This window comes from Salmo salar, chromosome ssa17 (assembly GCF_905237065.1).
Source record: "Salmo salar chromosome ssa17, Ssal_v3.1, whole genome shotgun sequence".
Lineage (NCBI taxonomy): Eukaryota > Metazoa > Chordata > Actinopteri > Salmoniformes > Salmonidae > Salmo > Salmo salar.
The window spans coordinates 24,671,419-24,693,045 of NC_059458.1; the positions used below are offsets into that span (position 1 = coordinate 24,671,419).

General features: G+C 47.4%; 1 protein-coding gene across 19 annotated transcripts in view; it reads left to right on the forward strand.

Annotated features, from left to right (window-relative positions):
• LOC106575631 (peripheral plasma membrane protein CASK) overlaps nt 1-14,467 on the forward strand; it is a 41,539-nt gene extending 27,072 nt beyond the window's left edge. For 6 of the 19 annotated variants that reach the window (XM_045699153.1, XM_045699158.1, XM_045699154.1 and 3 more), the window contains 17 exons: nt 766-887; nt 1,127-1,204; nt 1,360-1,440; nt 3,066-3,254; nt 3,343-3,421; nt 3,497-3,582; nt 3,725-3,829; nt 3,924-3,992; nt 4,075-4,110; nt 8,068-8,106; nt 8,545-8,741; nt 8,988-9,103; nt 10,151-10,231; nt 10,347-10,427; nt 11,012-11,214; nt 12,133-12,237; nt 12,696-14,467. In XM_045699153.1, coding sequence (XP_045555109.1) covers nt 766-887; nt 1,127-1,204; nt 1,360-1,440; nt 3,066-3,254; nt 3,343-3,421; nt 3,497-3,582; nt 3,725-3,829; nt 3,924-3,992; nt 4,075-4,110; nt 8,068-8,106; nt 8,545-8,741; nt 8,988-9,103; nt 10,151-10,231; nt 10,347-10,427; nt 11,012-11,214; nt 12,133-12,237; nt 12,696-12,872 — 1,844 coding nt within the window. In that variant the 3' untranslated portion in view covers nt 12,873-14,467. The remainder of the gene's footprint in view (nt 1-765; nt 888-1,126; nt 1,205-1,359; nt 1,441-3,065; nt 3,255-3,342; nt 3,422-3,496; nt 3,583-3,724; nt 3,830-3,923; nt 3,993-4,074; nt 4,111-8,067; nt 8,107-8,544; nt 8,742-8,987; nt 9,104-10,150; nt 10,232-10,346; nt 10,428-11,011; nt 11,215-12,132; nt 12,238-12,695) is intronic. The other 13 variants (XM_045699162.1, XM_045699165.1, XM_045699170.1 and 10 more) reach the window with 11 other exon arrangements.
• Nucleotides 14,468-21,627: the final 7,160 nt, after the last annotated feature.

A 21,627-nucleotide genomic window follows, 5' to 3' on the forward strand; every position in this document is an offset into this window, starting at 1 on the left:
TACAAACAGCATGGCAACTAACTTTAGTCTTCCATACAATCTCTAGATCCAGCCTTCACTAACCTGAACTAACCAATCACATGACCTGACCTCCATCCCATTATCTCCATCCCATGTGATATGGTTTATTCCTTCCTTCCTGTCTAATCTGTCATATTGATGATGGGATGTACCTCTGTTCTGTCCTGTTCTGCCGTCTCTCTGTTGCTTTCGCTGCATGTACTCTAGCCTGACACCTTCTGTTTCTAGCTGTGTGTGTGTGTGTGTGTGTGTGTGTGTGTGTGTGTGTGTGTGTGTGTGTGTGTGTGTGTGTGTGTGTGTGTGTGTGTGTGTGTGTGTGTGTGTGTGTGCGCGGTGTCTCTGTGTGTGTGTGTGTGCGCGGTGTCTCTGTGTGTGCGCGGTGTCTCTGTGTGTGTGTGTGTGCGCGGTGTCACTGTGTGTGTGTGTGCGCGGTGTCTCTGTGTGTGTGTGTGTGCGCGGTGTCTCTGTGTGTGTGTGTGCGCGGTGTCTCTGTGCGTGTGTGCGGTGTCTCTGTGCGTGTGTGCGGTGTCTCTGTGCGTGTGTGTGTGTGCGGTGTCTCTGTGCGTGTGTGTGTGTGCGGTGTCTCTGTGTGTGTGCGGTGCCTCTATCTGTGTGTGGTGTCTGTAAATGTGTTTGTTCTTGTTGTGTGTTAAATCTAAATTTTTGTGTTTTTATGGTACTGGCTACTTATAATTGGTGTGTGTTTGCGTGTGTATATGCTATAACCTGTGTGTGTGTGTGTAGGGGCAGTATCCCAGGTGCTGGACAGCCTGGAGGAGATCCATGCTCTGACTGACTGCAGTGAGAAAGATCTGGACTTCTTACACAGCGTGTTCCAGGACCAACACCTACACACACTGCTGGACGTGAGTGGGCTACACACACATGCAGGTTCATGTCGAGTCCACTAGGTGGCACCTTGACACAAGTAAAGAGCTCTGCATGCTCAGACACACCATATTATTCATTGGGAAAATCCTTTGGGAATGAAAATGCATTTTATTTATAAAGCAACATTTAATACATTTAATACAAAAGCTGATATGTGAGGAGGGATATGTAAAGGATGAGTGAATAATAAGACTGTCTCTCCCTGGTGTTGCAGCTGTATGACCAGATCAACACCAGGTCGTCTCCTCAGATCAGGAACCCTCCTAGTGATGGAGTACAGAGAGCCAAAGAGGTGAGTGGCCTGGTCACCACATCAAGGTGGGACACCTCTTCTCTTCTGGGACTAGCGCTTGTCAAATACTTTATCTTGTTCCTTTGGTTAATGTTTTGCATTAAGTGTTGATGCTCTTATATGATACTGTAATTGTACTTCCTCTTATCCTGTAGGTACTGGAGACAATCTCCTGTTACCCCGACAACATGGAGGCCAAGGAACTCCGGAGGATCCTCACACAGCCACACTTCATGGTGTGTGTGTGTGTGTGTGTGTGTGTGTGTGTGTGTGTGTGTGTGTGTGTGTGTGTGTGTGTGTGTGTGTGTGTGTGTGTTTTTTTGTATAAATAAATGATCATGACTGGGTCAAGCTCCCTAGTTTGTCCACTATAGACCCCAAGGAGAGAGGGAGGGAGTAATCTGTTAGATTAGCAAGACTGAGGGGAGGGGCTGTCAGGTATAGCAGCCAGGGTTATGGGTGGGGCTAGTGAGGCTGCAGACATCCTGCCCCGCCCACCCAGCCCGAGCTGTTACTGCCAACAAAAGAACGGAATAAAAAAAGCTCCCTCTCTGCTTTTCCTAATTGTTCTCTCTCCTTTCTCTCTTCATCTCTTCTCTGGTGTCAGGTAGAGTTTTAGCATTTTTAAGTGAATTTCCTGCAATTCGACCAATTTTTCCATGGAGCTGAGAGAACATTTAGGAGTTTTAAAGTGAATTTCCTGCAATTCTATGCATTTTGCCATGCTGATGCTGTGTTCTTTTGCTCAAACATAACATCTATACTGCTAAATTAATTGTTTTTGGCATTTTCCATTTTTCCTGACTATCTAGCTCTTATTTTGGTGACTGTTAGTTCTCAAAGATTATATTGTAAAAATATATTGGTCCATTATCTTTTCTAAATACTTTATCTGTTTTTAGTCTGAAAGCTTTTTCCATCACGAAAATGTATTTGGACTTAGGCGACCCGAAAAAATGCTTTGGTGGCCCGCCCAAGGATTTCAATGGCAGAAAGATCTGTGCTTGTCTGTTACAGTTAAAGCTGAAATATGTAACTTTTGGGCGACCTGACCAAATTCACATAGAAATGTTTGTTATAGAGTTGTCATTCTCATTGAAAGCAAGTCTAAGAAGCGTTACATCTGTTCTATGTGCACTATTTCTATGCTTCCCGTTCTTAAGTTTTGTGTTTGCGTCTTTTACTTTAGTTTTTTTACGCTTCAAACAGCCAGTTTTGGTTATGGAAAATATATTTCAACAGTGGTTTAGATGGTACAATGATTCTCTACACTATACTTGCTTGTTTTGTCACATAAACTGAAATTAGGCGAACTATTACAACTTTAGCAACCAGGAAATGACAGAGCGATTTCTGCATAGTGCACCTTTTTAAAGCTGAGTTGTGTTTGGTTCTCCATCCTCTTACCTCAGCTTAGTCTCTGACCCACAGGGTATTTCTGTACTGACATCTCAGCGCTAGAACCCTCTGCTTTACGCTCAGCCTACAGACTGACACAGTGGCCTGGGATAAAGAAGGGGGGCTCCCCCTTCCCTGGTGACCAAGATAAAAAATAAAAAAAACATATTCCATCTGGATACAAGTCTTTTTGTGTAGACCCATAGTGGTTTACCCAGTCCTTTAGTCACTCATGTTTCATTTAGGAAGACCAAGCAAATAAGTCTTAAGTAGAAACCAGCTATCACTGTTACACACTTACAATAAGCCAAATGTGACCAATAATACAGTGTGAATTTAGTTAGTGCCTTGTGTACCCCCTGTTGTTTAAAAGGCCATATTACACACTCATTGTCTGCTGTAGATGTCTGTGTGAGGGTGTCTTACTGTGTGTGTGTGTGTGTGTGTGTGTGTGTGTGAGTAGGCCTTGCTCCAGACCCATGATGTGGTGGCCCATGAGGTGTACAGTGACGAGGCTCTGAGGGTCACCCCCCCGCCCACCTCACCCTACCTGAACGGAGACTCTCCTGAGAGCACCAACGGGGACATGGACCTGGAGAACGTGACGAGAGTACGCCTGGTTCAGTTCCAGAAGAATACTGACGAACCTATGGTACGACACACACCCACACACCGACCACACACACACACACACATTTACTGACTCTTCTTATTTGACCTTTCACCAATGACCTCTTCAGGGCATCACTCTGAAGATGAACGATCTGAACCACTGCATCGTGGCCCGTATCATGCACGGAGGAATGATCCACAGACAAGGTACAGTAGACTTTTGGAATATGCCGTACACCCTACCACAAACAAACCCACATTCACCCTCTGTCTTTTTTTTAGGTACGCTGCATGTCGGGGACGAGATCAGAGAGATCAACGGCATCAGCGTTGCCAATCAGACCGTAGAACAGCTCCAGAAGATGCTGGTGTGTTGTCCAATCAGATTCTCTCGTTCTCACCATTGTCCAATCAGCTAGTTTTGTCTTTACACAGTACTAGAGTACGTGTGTATCAGTGTTTGGCTGTTATTGGTTGTGATCATTTGATGATAATATTGTGTCCCCACAGAGGGAAATGCGAGGGAGTGTTACCTTTAAGATCGTTCCCAGCTACCGGTCACAGTCCATGTCTTGCGAGGTATGGACCGATTCTCTTGTGTCTCTAGAAAATCAGGTAAATGAGGTAAAGAAGCGTTCTATTCTTCAGTTATAAGTCATTTTCTGTTGGGATGTTTTTCACATGTTTTTTTGTTCATGTGTGTCTGCAGAAAGAGTCCCCCGACCTATCCAGACAGTCGCCAGCGAACGGCCATGCTAGCGTCACTAGCTCCATCCTGGTGAGGATCTGTGGCTCTATTGCTTCTGTCAGATGAATCTATTGTGCTGTATTAGATGTGTTAACTCTGTGTGTGCTTGTAGGATCTGCCCTCGACCATCCAGCCTAAAGGACGACAGGTGAGAGCTATAGACTTCCCTAACTCCTCCTCTCCCTCTCTTCTCTGATGTCTGACTCCTCCTCTCACATGGCTTTGTCTAGACCAGGGACACCATTTGCTTGTTTTTGTGTGTGTACGTCTGTGTACTTCTGTGCATGTGTGTGTACGTCTGTGCATGTGTGTGTACGTCTGTGCATGTGCGTGTACGTCTGTGCATGTGTGTACGTGTGTGTGTACGTGTGTGTGGGTACGTCTGTACGTGTGTGTGTGTGTGTGTGGGTACGTCTGTACGTGTGTGTGTGTGGGTGGGTGGGTGGGTGGGTGGGTGGGTGGGTACGTCTGTGTGTGCGCCGTCTGTGTGTGCGCCTGTGTGTGTGTGTGCGCATCTGTGTGTGTGTGTACGTCTGTGTGTGTACGTCTGTGTGTGTACGTCTGTGTGTGTGTGTGTACTAGAGGTCGACCAATTAATCTGAAGTTTTCATAACAATCGGTTATCAGTATTTTTGGACACCGATTTGCTGAATTTTTGTTTTTTTAAATAATTGTTTATTTTTTATATATATTTATTTATTTTTATTTATTTATTTTTAAATTTTTTATTATTATTTTTAATTTTTTTATATATTTTTTTACACCTTTATTTAACTAGGCAAGTCAGTTAAGAACACATTCTGATTTTCAATGACGGCCTAGGAACGGTGGGTTAACTGCCTTGTTCAGGGGCAGAACGACAGATTTTTACCTTGTCAGCTCAGGGATTCAATCTTGCAACCTTACGGTTAACTAGTCCAACGCTCTAACCACCTACTTTACATTGCACTCCATGAGGAGCCTGCCTGTTACGCGAATGCAGCAAGAAGCCAAGGTAAGTTGCTAGCTAGCATTAAACTTATCTTATAAAAATCAATCAATCATAATCACTAGTTAACTGCACATGGTTGATGATATTACTAGTTTATCTAGCCTGTCCTGCGTTGCATATAATCGATGCGGTGCGCATTCGTGAAAAAGGACTGTCATTGCTCCGACGTGTACCTAACCATAAACATCAATGTCTTTCTTAAAATCAATACACAAGTATATATTTTTAAACCTGCATATTTAGCTAAAAGACATCCAGGTTAGCAGGCAATATTAAACAGGTGAAATTGTGTCACTTCTCTTCCGTTCATTGCACGCAGTCAGGGTATATGCAACCGTTTGGGCCACCTGGCTCGTTGCGAACTAATTTGCTCGAATTTTACGTAATTATGACATAACATTGAAGGTTGTGCAATGTAACAGGAATATTTAGACTTAGGGATGCCTCCCGTTAGATAAAATACGGAATGGTTCTGTATTTCACTGAAAGAATAAACGTTTTGTTTTCGAGATGATAGTTTCCAGATTCGACCATACTAATGACCTAAGGCTCGTATTTCTGTGTGTTGTTATGTTATAATTAAGTCTATGATTTGATAGAGCAGTCTGACTGAGAGATGGTAGGCACCAGCACGCTCGTAAGCATTCATTCAAACAGCACTTTCGTGCGTTTTGCCAGCAGCTCTTCGCAATTCTTCAAGTATTGCGCTGTTTATGACTTCAAGCCTATCAACTCCCAAGATTAGGCTGGTGTAACCGATGTGAAATGGCTAGCTAGTTAGCGGGATGCGCACTAATAGCGTTTCAAACGTCACACGCTCTGAGACTTGGAGTAGATGTTCCCCTTGCTTTGCATGGGTAACGCTGCTTCGAGGGTGGCTGTTGTCGATGTGTTCCTGGTTCGAGCCCAGGTAGGAGCGAGGAGAGGGATGGAAGCTATACTGTTACACTGGCAATACTAAGTGTCTATAAGAACATCCAATAGTCAAAGGTATATGAAATACAAATCGTATAGAGAGAAATAGTCCTATAATTCCTATAATAATTACAACCTAAAACTTCTTACCTGGGAATATTGAAGACTCATGAAAGCTGGTGGTTCCTTTTAACATATGTTCCGAGCAAGGAACTTAAAGTTAGCTTTCTTTCATGGCACATATTGCACTTTTACTTTCTTCTCCAACACTTTGTTTTTGCATTATTTAAACCAAATTGAACATGTTTCATTATTTATTTGAGGCTAAATAGATTTTATTGATGTATTATATTAAGTTAAAATAAGTGTTCATTCAGTATTGTTGTAATTGTCATTATTACAAACATATTTTTTTTAAATCGGCCGATTAATCGGTATCGGCAGTTTTTTTGGGGTCCTCCAATAATCGGTATCGGCGGTGAAAAATCATAATCGGTCGACCTCTAGTGTGTACGTCTGTGTGTGTGTGTGTGTGTACGTCTGTCTGTGTGTGTGTACGTCTGTCTGTGTGTGTGTACGTCTGTCTGTGTGTGTGTACGTCTGTCTGTGTGTGTGTACGTCTGTCTGTGTGTGTGTGTGTGTACGTCTGTCTGTGTGTGTACGTCTGTCTGTGTGTCTGTGTGTGTACGTCTGTCTGTGTGTGTACGTCTGTCTGTGTGTCTGTGTGTGTGTGTGTCTCTGTGTGTGTCTCTGTGTGTGTCTCTGTGTGTGTCTCTGTGTGTGTCTCTGTGTGTGTGTCTGTCTGGACGTCTGTCTGGACGTCTGTCTGGACGTCTGTCTGGACGTCTGTCTGGACGTCTGTCTGGACGTCTGTCTGGACGACGTCTGTCTGGACGTCTGTCTGTCTGGACGTCTGGACGTCTGTCTGTCTGGACGTCTGTCTGTGTGCGTGTGTGCGTGCACGTCTGTCTGTGTGCGTGTGTGCGTGCACGTCTGTCTGTGTGCGTGTGTGCGTGCGTGCACGTCTGTCTGTGTGCGTGCGTGCACGTCTGTCTGTGTGCGTGTGTGCGTGCACGTCTGTCTGTGTGCGTGTGTGCGTGCACGTCTGTCTGTGTGCGTGTGTGCGTGCACGTCTGTCTGTGTGCGTGTGTGCGTGCACGTCTGTCTGTGCGTCTGTGCGTGTACGTCTGTGCGTGCGTGTGCATCTGTGTGCGTCTGTGTGTGTGTGCGCGCGCGTCTGGGTGCGTGTCTGTGTGTGTGTGTGCGTGCGTGTACGTCTGTGCGTGCGTCTGTGTGTGTGTGTGCGTGTCTGTGTGTGTGTACGTATGTCTCTGTGTGTGTGTGTGTGTGTGTGTGTGTGTGTGTGTGTGTGTGTGTGTGTGTGTGTGTGTGTACGTATGTCTGTGTGTGTGTTTATGTCTATGCGTGTGTATATGTCTGTGTGTGTGCGTCTGTACGCATGTGTGTGTGTGTGTGTGTGTGTGTTTATGTCTCTGCGTGTGTATAAATCTGTGTATGTGTCAAACATCATTTGGATCCATGTCATCTTAAATAACCCCTGCATGTATTAAAGGGATACTTCGTGATTTTGACAATGAAGCCCTTTATCTACTTCCCCAGAGTCAGTGGAACTCGTGGAGACCATTTTTATGTGTCTGCGTGCAGTTTGAAGGAAGTTGCTAACTAGTGTTAGCGCAATGACTGTAGACTTCCAGTCATTGCGCTAACGCTAGTTAGCATTGGCTCACAAAAATACCTCCAACTTCCTTCATATGATATCCATGACTGTGGAAAAATAAAGGCCCTCATTTCAAATTCTCCCTGACGTAACCTGTATCCCTGTCGTTACACTGTCTCCCTGTCGTTACACTGTCTCCCTGTCGTTACACTGTCTCCCTGTCGTTACACTGTCTCCCTGTCGTTACACTGTCTCCCTGTCGTTACACTGTCTCCCTGTCGTTACACTGTCTCCCTGTCGTTACACTGTCTCCCTGTCGTTACACTGTCTCCCTGTCGTAACCTGTCTCCCTGTCGTAACCTGTCTCCCTGTCGTAACCTGTCTCCCTGTCGTTACACTGTCTCCCTGTCGTTACACTGTCTCCCTGTCGTAACCTGTCCTCCTCACTCTCTCACCTCCTTTGTCGATGTCCCGTATGTTTTCTACTGCATGATGTGTGTGTGATGCTCTCAACCCCCTAGATCTCCAGACCTGCCATCAAGGACAAAATGTCCGTCAAGGTAAGATCTCTCAGTGGATCCAAGTAGCAGTAGATCCCATGCAGTATGTCCCTCATCGTAGCTCTTGTAGATCCAACATTAGCTGGCGTCCATAATCCCCCTCCCCCTCCATTAAAATGGTTGGTCGTTTGTGCGTAAGATGTAGCCAATCGGGGGCAACCAGAACGATTAAAATGGTAAAGCTTTCTTTGATGTTGCCTTATTTGCTTTCTCTTTTTCTCCCGACTCTTCTTCTTCCCTCCTCCACCTCTTTGCTTCTTGTTTACTGTGTCGATTGTGGCAATTTCGACCAATCAGTGTCCCGTACAGCTCTCGTCAGGAGCTTGACCAATCAAAATCACCTCTTTCCTCCATACCTCCAGCTTGATCAGTCAGTCCCCCTATTCCCTCCCAGATCAGCGGGCCTGACCAATCACATTCCTCGGTTTCCTCCCTCAGATCTACGTGCGTGCCCAGTTTGAGTACGACCCCGCCAAGGATGACCTCATTCCCTGTAAGGAGGCCGGGATCCGCTTCAGGGTGGGTGACATCATCCAGATCATCAGTAAGGACGACCACAACTGGTGGCAGGGCAAGCTGGAGAACACTAAGAACGGAACCGCAGGGCTCATACCGTCACCAGAACTACAGGAGTGGTGAGGACAGAACCCATGGAAGCCATACTGTAAAACCCAGCAGGGTTGGTGCTTCCGTTCCAATTCAGGAAGTGGATTGAAATTACAATGCAAGAATTACAAAAAATCCTCATAGAAAAATATGCAGCACTTTTCCCAAATGTTAAGCAGAAATTTGACTTAATCTCTGGTCTTTGGTTTTGAGGGCCGTTACCACAGAATTAAAATATCTTTATTTCCTTACACCCCCCCCCCCCCTCCCCCCAGGCGTGTGGCGTGTTTAGCCATGGAGAAGACCAAGCAGGAGCAGCAGGCCAGCTGTACCTGGTTTGGCAAGAAGAAGAAACAGTACAAAGACAAGTACCTGGCCAAGCACAACGCAGGTACACACACACACACACACACACACACACACACACACACAGCGTGTTTTAATTATACAATCAGAAACCAATTCTTTATTCTGTTGAACTACGTGTGTGTGTGTGTGTGTTGTGTGTGTGTAAAAGTGTTTTGCATGACATGTTGGCTATAAGATATTCCAAGTGTTCCAGATGTTTCCGTTGTATTTTATATTGTATGATATATTCAGTTGTTATATCCCAGATATTCTCTTGCAGCTTTATTCACTGGCCAAAATATACTCTCAATTCTGAATGTAGTATTCTGTTATTGTATAGTAAAGACATTCCTGGTCTGTAGAGCTAAATGCTTAGCTTACTACTGTACTGTCTGGAATGGTTTCCAAATGAATCTGAATAATGCTGCATGTTCTTTCCCCAGAACCGGCCCCTTTCCTCCCTCAAAGAGCTCCTCTCTAAACGTTGTCTCAATGTTGACTGAATGTTACATGTCTAACGCTCCTGCCATTAACAACCTGGCCTCCGAGTCCAAGCTATGTACTGTAATGTTTTTATTTTACGTTTTCTTCTATTAACCCTCCCCTCCCTCCTTCCCTCTGTTCTGTCCATCTTCTATGCGTCTCTTACCCAATGGCTTGGCTGCATGTAAGTAACTCTGACTGATGCCCTCCTCCCTTTCTCTCCCTCTGTCCTCTACTTTATTCACTCTCTTTTCCTTGTTTGACGTCAGTAAACTTCTATCTCGCTGTTTCATTTGTTCTTCCTCGTTTTGGGTTTTATGTGTCCTTGTTTGTCCGTCTGTCACAGACCTGAAATATTGAACTTGTGATGTAACATAATTCCAATCACACGTAGGCTCTTTAGATGGCAAAAACAAACCACAATCTTTTTCACCCAGTTATCAGTAAACTTATTTCAGTGATTTATCCATTTTTTATTTAAGCTATTCATTTGATTCACCTTCCTGTGCTGTGCACTACAGATGACCCCCTTCCATTGTGTCTGTGTTCCATTATTCCTACGGCTCTCAGAGAACATCTCTAATGCCTTTCACCTTCTCTGTTTCAGTGTTTGACCAACTAGACCTGGTCACGTATGAAGAGGTGGTCAAACTGCCTGCGTTCAAGAGGAAAACGCTTGTTTTGTTGGGTACGTTAGACAGATGGTTCTTAGGTAGTGTTAACTAAAGGGAAACAGTTGATAACACATTATCTAACGTCTCTGTCTCATTGTCTCATTGTCTTATGTGTGTCTCTCTCCCCAGGGGCCCATGGAGTTGGCAGGAGGCACATCAAGAACACGCTCATCACTAAGCACCCAGACCGATTTGCCTACCCCATTCCTCGTAAGAGACCTACCACCACCACTACCACCACCACTACTACCACCACTACCACCACTACTACCACCACCACCACCACCACCACTACCACCACCACTACCACTACTACTACCACTACTACTACCACTACTACCACTACTACCACCACCACTACCACCACTATTACCACTACCACCACTACCACCACCACTACTACCACTACCACTACTACTACCACTACTACCACTACTACCACTACTACCACCACCACTACCACCACTATTACCACTACCACCACTACCACCACCACTACTACCACTACCACTACTACTACCACTACTACCACTACTACCACCACCACTACCACCACTATTACCACTACCACCACTACTACCACTACCACTACTACCACTACCACTACTACTACCACTACTACCACCACCACTACTACCACTACTACCACCACCACCACTACCACCACTACCACCACTACTACCACTACTACCACCACTACCACCACTACTACCACTACCACTTACCCTTTCCCTCTCCTCTGCTCTGTCCCTCCATCTCCCTCCCTTTCCCCCTCTCTCTCTCCCTCCCCACAGACACAACCAGACCTCCAAAGAAGGACGAGGAGAATGGGAAGAACTACTACTTTGTGACACATGACCAGATGATGCAGGACATCAGTAACAATGACTACCTGGAGTACGGTAGTCACGAGGATGCCATGTACGGCACGCGGCTAGAGACCATCCGCCAGATCCACCAGCAGGGTATGATATCCATACTGGACGTGGAACCACAGGTAGGTGTCTGTGTGAGGTGGGGATGGGTGGGGTTGTCTGTGTGTGGGGTGGGGATGGGTGGGGCTGTCTGTGTGTGGGGTGGGGATGGGTGGGGTTGTCTGTGTGTGGGGTGGGGATGGGTGGGGTTGTCTGTGTGTGGGGTGGGGATGGGTGGGGCTGTCTGTGTGTGGGGTGGGGATGGGTGGGGCTGTCTGTGTGTGGGGTGGGGATGGGTGGGGCTGTCTGTGTGTGAGGTGGGGATGGGTGGGGCTGTCTGTGTGTGGGGTGGGGATGGGTGGGGCTGTCTGTGTGTGGGGTGGGGATGGGTGGGGCTGTCTGTGTGTGGGGTGGGGATGGATGGGGCTGTCTGTGTGTGGGGTGGGGATGGGTGGGGTTGTCTGTGTGTGGGGTGGGGATGGGTGGGGCTGTCTGTGTGTGGGGTGGGGATGGGTGGGGCTGTCTGTGTGTGGGGTGGGGATGGGTGGGGCTGTCTGTGTGTGGGGTGAGGTTGTTTGTCTGTGAGGTGGGGGTGGGTGGGGCTGTCTCTGTGTGGGGTGAGGTTATTTGTCTGTGTGTGGGGTTGGGTTGTCTGTGTGTGAGGTGCTGTTGTCTGTGTGTGGGGAGGGTGGGGTTGTCTGTGTGTGAGGTGGGGGTGGTCTGTGTGTGTGTGTCCAGTATTTATTAAGCAGTATATATTCCACCGGCAGAAAATCAGTGATGGCAGAACGCTGATCTAATGTGACTTTTATGCCTTTTCCTTAACTCTTAACCTTAATATACCTGACCTTAACTCAAACATTAACTCTAACCTAACCCTCTCTCTTAAACCTAACCTTCATTCATTTCTTCAGTTTTTGTTCTGCCAGTTGAATATACACTTCCTGTTTATTAATACTGTGGAGTTTTTAAATGTAGCTCACTAGTCAGTTTTCTGTCAGTCATCTCTTGTTTCTCTTCAGGCACTCAAGGTGTTGAGGACGGCTGAGTTTGCCCCTTACGTTGTGTTCATCGCAGCTCCCACCATCACCCCTGGAATGAACGAGGTTAGGGCCAACACACACTGCTACTGTGTCCGTCATGTTTTAGGTTGTGTCTCTGTCATTTTGCTGTGGTGAAAGTCCATCCCACTGCATGTGTCCTGTCTGCATTCCTGTTGATTTTTCTTTGGCATGCCTTTCTCCTTGCACCCAAGCTTCCCAAGTGGTGCAGGAAACTGCCTGTAAGTACTGGATATGTACAAGTAGTTTAGCTCATAAACCTCCTTTTATAGGTGTGTGTGTGTGTGTGTGTTGTGTTTGTGTATAAAGGGTTTGTTTTTGAGTATACTAAGATCCTCCCAGAGTCCCATTTCATCTTTCTTTCCATTGTGTGACTCGACCCTTCCCACAATGCCTGGAACGAGGTTATTTTCTTCCTCCTCCTCCTCCTCCTCCCTTTAGGATGACTCCCTCCAGCTGTTATTCTGACTCTTTCTTCCCTCTCCTCCTCCTCCTCCCTTTAGGATGACTCGCTCCAGCGGCTGCAGAAGGAGTCGGAGGGCCTCCAGAAGACCTACGCCCATTACTTCGACCAGACCGTCATCAACAACGAGATCGACGACACCATCCGTCTGCTGGAGGAGGCTGTGAACCTGGTGTGTACCACCGCTCAGTGGGTTCCTGTGTCCTGGGTTTATTAACCCCTGAACCCAGACCAACCAACACCAAACTCTGACTGTCGTCCCCCATTCCCCAATAAACCCCGGTTTTCTTTTACAATGCATCTCTGTGGAACATCTCTGTGGAACATCTCTGTGGAAACCATGTGGATGAAGGAAGAAATGAATGAAAAAGGACTGATACCGCCTCTGAGACCTCAGTCAGTCCTCCTGAAGAAAAACAGTGACTTCTGTCGTCTTCCTCTCCACTCCTTACTGACTGCCTCAAAGGCACACACACACACACACATATATATATATAATAGAAAAATATTGAATATGGTCCTGTTCTTAGAGTTGAATGAGAGGGAGGGGGACATTTTCTACCTTATTTGTTTTTGTATGGTTACAGCGACAGCTGTCTGAGGTGAGATAGTGAGGAGGACAGACGTGACACACCGTGATAGGTGTATGTTGCTGTTTACCTTGTATAAGGCATTTCCTATTGTCATCAGTCGGAGGCTTGCCGTGTGACCCCCTGACCCCTTACTCCTATTGGCCGCCTCATACTCTTCGTGCTCCGCCCCTCAGAGACAGCGGAGGTCCCTCTCGCACAGTCGCCGCTGCCGCAGTGACGCCACGTCCTATTGGGCGGATAGAAAAGCACAGTGAACACTCCTCCCCATCCCTTTCCTCTTATTTATTTCATAGGTCCCTGTATCTGTCAATCAAATCGTTGAAGGAGCACCCCCCCTGAACTCTCTTCATTCCCTACATACCCTGTTTGTTTACATCTCAGTTTGCACAATGGAGAGAACAGGTGCTCTCTGTCCCCCCTCTGTTTCTTTCTCTCTCTTTCTCTCTCTCTTTCTCTCTGTAAAGCGATGATTCTCCTCGGTCAGAGCGTGTGCTTGGTCATCGCCAAAGCACGGGTGTCCAAGCCAGAGGGCATCCCTCTTATCTGGATGGACGGACAGGAGGAGGGACGAAAACAACATAATCCAACACGGTCACCCTGCATGCGGCTGGGGCAGAAGACTCTGACTCCTATGCACACCCCCCAGTCCTGCAGGCCCATAATAGTGGGCCGTGTATGTAAATTGTCCCTATTTGATATGTTGTGGGAATGGGAGGGGGAGGGGATACGGAGTGGGACGTCCAATCCTATAGGTCCGCCATTTCAGAACTGTGTCGTCTTAAAAGAGTATTACTGTTTTAAGTTCAATGGAAGGAGATGCATTTTTATGGTGTGTAAATGTTTCAATGGTTCGTAAGTCATATGAGTGATACCAAGAGCCAGTGTGTGTATAATAATAATACTAAAAGAGCTCATTGTGACAAACTCTTTAACACTTTACTTGCGGTGACATGACATAGCGCCTTATGAGCACTGTCGTAAAAAGGACGTAGTGCCCGTCTTGAACTGTCGTAGCATAAAAAAAGAAAAATGCTTTGTCATGCTTCTGACTGTGTTATGTAGGGGTTATGTCTCTCTGCCTGGAGTAAAGTGTTACCATTTAAAGTCCTGTGTAAAGTTCCCTCTGCAAATGACAAGCAGCTCTTCGGTATGAAATGTTGTTCTTTTTCTTTTCTGTTTTGTAAAAAATATATTTCATTTTAAGTGTTGACAAAGTAAACTGCCTTTGGGTTCTGTCTCATATAAGTCCCTACTGTCTCTAGTGTACACCTCTACTGTGTGTGTGTGTGTGTGTGTGGACGGGTTTGGCCCAATGTGTGGACTGTGGCTATAGGTGTGAATGGGTGGTTGTGTGTGTGATGCAATGCAGTAGTCTGCTTATACTGAACATTATGGTCATGCAAGTGCTTCCATTGTCCACTAGAATGCAGTCTCTCTGTCCTGTCAGACATTGTCCACTACACTGCCAGTCTATTTGTACTGTCAGATTATTTATTTAACCTTTATTTAACTAGGCAGGTCAGTTAAGAACAAATCCTTATTTACAATGACGGCCTACCTTGGCCAAATTTTCCCCTAACCCGGACGACGCTGGGCCAATTGTGCGCTGCCCTATGGGATTCCCGATCACAGCCGGGTTGTGATACAGCCCGGGATCAAACCTGGGTCTGTAGTGACGCCTCTAGCACTGCAATGCCTTAGACCGCTGTGCCACTAAAGGAACCCCCCCCAAAAAAAATAATTTGTGAGCCAAGACCTAAACATAGGATCAGAAGACAAATGGAAATTGGGTGACATATCAATTAATGAGCTGTGATCGAACCCTTCAAATACTTTAAATAGCTTGCTGACTTAAAATGGCTTTCTCTAGTCTAAGTTAAAATGTAATGCTTTGTCCATGGTTCTGAAATACTAGGGAAGTCCATGGCCCTGTCCAGATAACCCCCAAGGCCTAGCTGCTGGAAAATGGTGTAGTTCAGAGATGATGTAATGGGTACAGTTCTGGCCCTAAATATTGACATGGATCATGATGGTCATGATGGTGAAACCATTTTTTATTGCGGTTAGATTTTTTGTTGGGTTTACAATCAGACAGTCTGTGTTCATGGATATACTGCAGATTCACATTGACATCACATACAAAATGGCCTTCGATTTGCTAGTAAACAACCCAAGTGATGTAGGTAATAACTACATTGCCCCAAACACACAACCTCTGTAGTCTCTCGTTTGGGTTAATGCATTGATGAATGCATTCATAGGATTGACCAAATCACAATGAAAAAGGAGCTTACTAATGGTAATTCATGAAGCCCTCATAAACAGTGTTTATATTTCTTGATTCAGAGCTCCCGTCTCAAGGAGACTGAGCCCGCAAGGCAGAAATTAAAAAGGGATTGAGGACACTGTAATCTAAGTGGGGTTTGTAGTGCGCTCCGTCTGAGTAACATTTACATGATGGCCTTGGACTGTGAATCTACGTGTGCTTGTGGCTGTGCAGCGTGCTATCTCCACTAGCATTACTACAAATATGCCACCAGGCAGTGGACACGTTTAAATATGCCGCCAGGCAGGGCAGTAGTCTCGTTTAAATATGCCACCAGGCAGTAGACACGTTTAAATATGCCGCCAGGCAGGGCAGTAGACACGTTTAAATATGCCGCCAGGCAGTAGACACGTTTAGATATGCCGCCAGGCAGGGTAGTAGACACGTTTAGATATTTTTTCGATTTTAGACATTTAGCAGACGCTCTTATCCAGCGCGACTTACAGTACTGAGTGCATGCATTTTATTTATTTATTTTTTGTACTGGCCCCCCGTGGGAATCGAACCCATTACCCTGGCGTTGCAAACACCATGCTCTACCAACTGAGCCACAGGAAAGACTGCTGCCCTGCCGGACGGCATATTTAAACGTGACAACTGCCGTCGGGCAGGGCAGTAGTCACGTTTAAATACGCCGTCGGGCAGTAGTCACATTTAAATACGCCGTCGGGCAGGGTAGTAGTCACGTTTAAATATGCCGCCGGGCAGGGCAGTAGACACGTTTAAATATGCCGCCAGGCAGGGCAGTAGTCATGTTTAAATATGCCGTCGGGCAGGGTAGTAGTCACGTTTAAATATGCCGCCGGGCAGGGCAGTAGACACGTTTAAATATGCCGCCAGGCAGGGCAGTAGTCACGTTTAAAAATGCCGTCGGGCAGTAGACACGTTTAAATATGCTTCCGGGCAGGGCAGTAGTCACGTTTAAATATGCCGTCGGGCAGGGCAGTAGTCACGTTTAAATATGCCGCCGGGCAGTAGACACGTTTAAATATGCCGCCAGGCAGGGCAGTAGTCACGTTTAAAAATGCCGTCGGGCAGTAGACACGTTTAAATATGCTTCCGGGCAGGGCAGTAGTCACGTTTAAATATGCCGTCGGGCAGGGCAGTAGTCACGTTTAAAAATGCCGTCGGGCAGTAGACACGTTTAAATATGCCGCCAGGCAGGGCAGTAGTCATGTTTAAATACGCCGTCGGGCAGGGCAGTAGTCATGTTTAAATATGCCGTCGGGCAGGGCAGTAGTCACGTTTAAATATGCCGCCGGGCAGGGCAGTAGTCACGTTTAAAAATGCCGTCGGGCAGGGCAGTAGTCACGTTTAAATATGCCGTCGGGCAGGGCAGTAGTCACGTTTAAATATGCTGTCGGGCAGGGCAGTGGTCTCGTTTAAATATGCCGTCGGGCAGTGCAGTAGTCTCGTTTAAATATGCCATCGGGCAGGGTAGTAGTCACGTTTAAATATGCCGTCGGGCAGGGCAGTAGTCTCGTTTAAATATGCCGCCGGGCAGTAGACACGTTTAAATATGCCGCCAGGCAGGGCAGTAGTCACGTTTAAAAATGCCGTCGGGCAGTAGACACGTTTAAATATGCTTCCGGGCAGGGCAGTAGTCACGTTTAAATATGCCGTCGGGCAGGGCAGTAGTCACGTTTAAAAATGCCGTCGGGCAGTAGACACGTTTAAATATGCCGCCAGGCAGGGCAGTAGTCATGTTTAAATACGCCGTCGGGCAGGGCAGTAGTCATGTTTAAATATGCCGTCGGGCAGGGCAGTAGTCACGTTTAAAAATGCCGTCGGGCAGGGCAGTAGTCACGTTTAAATATGCCGCCGGGCAGTAGACACGTTTAAATATGCTTCCGGGCAGGGCAGTAGTCACGTTTAAATATGCCGTCGGGCAGGGCAGTAGTCACGTTTAAAAATGCCGTCGGGCAGTAGACACGTTTAAATATGCCGCCAGGCAGGGCAGTAGTCATGTTTAAATACGCCGTCGGGCAGGGCAGTAGTCATGTTTAAATATGCCGTCGGGCAGGGCAGTAGTCACGTTTAAATATGCCGCCGGGCAGGGCAGTAGTCACGTTTAAAAATGCCGTCGGGCAGGGCAGTAGTCACGTTTAAATATGCCGTCGGGCAGGGCAGTAGTCACGTTTAAATATGCTGTCGGGCAGGGCAGTGGTCTCGTTTAAATATGCCGTCGGGCAGTGCAGTAGTCTCGTTTAAATATGCCATCGGGCAGGGTAGTAGTCACGTTTAAATATGCCGTCGGGCAGGGCAGTAGTCTCGTTTAAATATGCCGCCGGGCAGTAGACACGTTTAAATATGCCGCCAGGCAGGGCAGTAGTCACGTTTAAAAATGCCGTCGGGCAGTAGACACGTTTAAATATGCTTCCGGGCAGGGCAGTAGTCACGTTTAAATATGCCGTCGGGCAGGGCAGTAGTCACGTTTAAAAATGCCGTCGGGCAGTAGACACGTTTAAATATGCCGCCAGGCAGGGCAGTAGTCATGTTTAAATACGCCGTCGGGCAGGGCAGTAGTCACGTTTAAATATGCCGTCGGGCAGGGCAGTAGTCACGTTTAAAAATGCCGTCGGGCAGGGCAGTAGTCACCTTTAAATATGCCGTCGGGCAGGGCAGTAGTCACGTTTAAATATGCTGTCGGGCAGGGCAGTGGTCTCGTTTAAATATGCCGTCGGGCAGTGCAGTAGTCTCGTTTAAATATGCCATCGGGCAGGGCAGTAGTCTCGTTTAAATATGCCGTCGGGCAGTAGACACGTTTAAATATGCCGTCGGGCAGTAGTCACGTTTAAAAATGCCGTCGGGCAGTAGACACGTTTAAATATGCTTCCGGGCAGGGCAGTAGTCACGTTTAAATATGCCGTCGGGCAGGGCAGTAGTCACGTTTAAATATGCCGTCGGGCAGGGCAGTAGACACGTTTAAATATGCCGCCAGGCAGGGCAGTAGACACGTTTAAATATGCCGCCGGGCGGGCAGTAGACACGTTTAAATATGCCGCCAGGCAGGGCAGTAGTCATGTTTAAATACGCCGTCGGGCAGGGCAGTAGTCATGTTTAAATATGCCGTCGGGCAGGGCAGTAGTCACGTTTAAATATGCCGCCGGGCAGGGCAGTAGACACGTTTAAATACGCAGTCGGGCAGGGCAGTAGTCACGTTTAAATACGCCGTCGGGCAGGGCAGTAGTCATGTTTAAATACGCCGTCGGGCAGGGCAGTAGTCATGTTTAAATATGCCGTCGGGCAGGGCAGTAGTCACGTTTAAATATGCCGTCGGGCAGGGCAGTAGTCACGTTTAAATATGCCGTGGGCAGGGCAGTAGTCACGTTTAAATATGCCGTCGGGCAGGGCAGTAGTCACGTTTAAATATGCCGCCGGGCAGGGCAGTAGACACGTTTAAATATGCCGCCAGGCAGGGCAGTAGTCACGTTTAAAAATGCCGTCGGGCAGTAGACACGTTTAAATATGCTTCCGGGCAGGGCAGTAGTCACGTTTAAATATGCCGTCGGGCAGGGCAGTAGTCACGTTTAAATATGCCGTCGGGCAGGGCAGTAGTCACGTTTAAATATGCCGCCAGGCAGGGCAGTAGACACGTTTAAATATGCCGCCAGGCAGGGCAGTAGTCACGTTTAAATATGCCGCCAGGCAGGGCAGTAGACACGTTTAAATATGCCGCCAGGCAGGGCAGTAGTCATGTTTAAATACGCCGTCGGGCAGGGCAGTAGTCATGTTTAAATATGCCGCCGGGCAGGGCAGTAGACACGTTTAAATATGCCGCCAGGCAGGGCAGTAGTCACGTTTAAAAATGCCGTCGGGCAGGGCAGTAGTCACGTTTAAATATGCCGTCGGGCAGGGCAGTAGTCACGTTTAAATATGCTGTCGGGCAGGGCAGTGGTCTCGTTTAAATATGCCGTCGGGCAGTGCAGTAGTCTCGTTTAAATATGCCATCGGGCAGGGCAGTAGTCTCGTTTAAATATGCCGTCGGGCAGTAGACACGTTTAAATATGCCGTCGGGCAGTAGACACGTTTAAATATGCCGTCGGGCAGTAGACACGTTTAAATATGCTTCCGGGCAGGGCAGTAGTCACGTTTAAATATGCCGTCGGGCAGGGCAGTAGTCACGTTTAAATATGCCGTCGGGCAGGGCAGTAGTCACGTTTAAATATGCCGCCAGGCAGGGCAGTAGACACGTTTAAATATGCCGCCAGGCAGGGCAGTAGACACGTTTAAATATGCCGTCGCGCAGTAGACACATTTCAATTTGCCGCCAGGCAGGGCAGTAGTCTCGTTTAAATATGCCGTCGGGCAGGGCAGTAGTCTCGTTTAAATATGCCATCGGGCAGGGCAGTAGTCTCGTTTAAATATGCCGTCGGGCAGTAGACACGTTTAAATATGCCGTCGGGCAGTAGACACGTTTAAATATGCCGTCGGGCAGTAGACACGTTTAAATATGCCGTCGGGCAGGGCAGTAGACACGTTTAAATATGCTGCCGGGCAGGGCAGTAGACACGTTTAAATATGCCGTCGGGCAGTAGACACGTTTAAATATGCCGTCGGGCAGGGCAGTAGTCTCGTTTAAATATGCCGTCGGGCAGGGCAGTAGTCACGTTTAAATATGGCGTCGGGTAGGGCAGTAGACACGTTTAAATATGCCGTCGGGTAGGGCAGTAGACACGTTTAAATATGCCGTCGGGCAGTAGACACGTTTAAATATGCTGTCGGGCAGGGCAGTAGACACGTTTAAATATGTGTGAGCGGACCAAGTCATTTGGTGTCACTCTAAAGCGGAAAGGTGGAATAAACGAGTCAAGAGTAGGTTTTCTTGATTCAACACAGTTCTCTATTGAGGGATTTCTGACAATACAAACACTAACACAGTCAATGAGAATCTCCAAAGGAACAACATACATCTTCTTTAGATGACACAGGATCACATTACGATTATCTTCAAACTATAACAACAATCACATATTCGTCACCGTCTTAATGGATCTTCTTGGATAGCACCTCTCTCTCCGTAGCCATTCTCCAGAGATAGTTTATCTTCCCCTCTTCTTGCTGGTTCCATCCTCTCTCTTGTAGGGGAAAGAATCTCATTAGTACTGTCAGCTGTGCTTAATTGACTCTGGTTACCTTGTCTCACATGCTTTGTTGGGCTACTATCCGTGAGCCAAGCCTGCCCTCTGGTGGTCCTTCCACATACCTCCCCCCTCAGGACCGGACCGAAGGGTCGGGCGCCAGACGCACCGTCTTGGTCGCGTCGGGACAGCGCGTCTGCATTCCCGTTCCTCGATCCGGCCCTGTGGATGACATGGAAAGAGAACGGTTGTAAAGCAAGAAACCATCTGGCTATTCTGTGGTTATTGTTTCTCTTACCAGCCATCCACGTGAGGGGCGCATGGTCCGTAACTAATGCAAACATCCGACCCAGTAGGTAGTACCGGAGATAATCGAGGGCCCACTTAATGGCTAGGGCCTCTTTCTCTACGGTAGCATCTCTGTTCCCGATCGCTGAGCTTTCTACTTATAAAGAGAATCGGCCTCTCTGCTTCGCCTTCACCCTGAGCTAGTACGGCCCCGAGCCCCGTATCCGAGGCGTCTACCTGTACAATGAACTCTTGTGAGAAGTCCGGAGCCTGTTGGACGGGATCAGAACACAGGCCCTCTTTTAGCAATTGAAAGGCCTCTTCCGCCTCATCTTTCCACTCTACCCGATTTGGCAAGTTTTTCTTGATGAGGTTTGTGAGGGGGTTGGCAATGGTTGCATATCCAGGGATAAAACGGTGAGAAATATCCCGTTATCCCTAAGAAGGCCCGAACGTCCCGCTTGGTCTGGGGTCGAGGCTAGTCCCGAATTGCCCTGGTCTTCTCTGCCTGTGGGCGTATTTTCCCATTCCCCACGGTGTACCCCAGGTATTCCGCTTCGGACAGACCCAATATCTGTCGTAAACGTTGGGTCTCTATTTCTTCCTCTGCTCCAGAGGACAAGGATGAGGCTACGTCTCCTTGTAGGACTACTACCTTGGGTTTGGATTTGGTTTTTTCTTCTT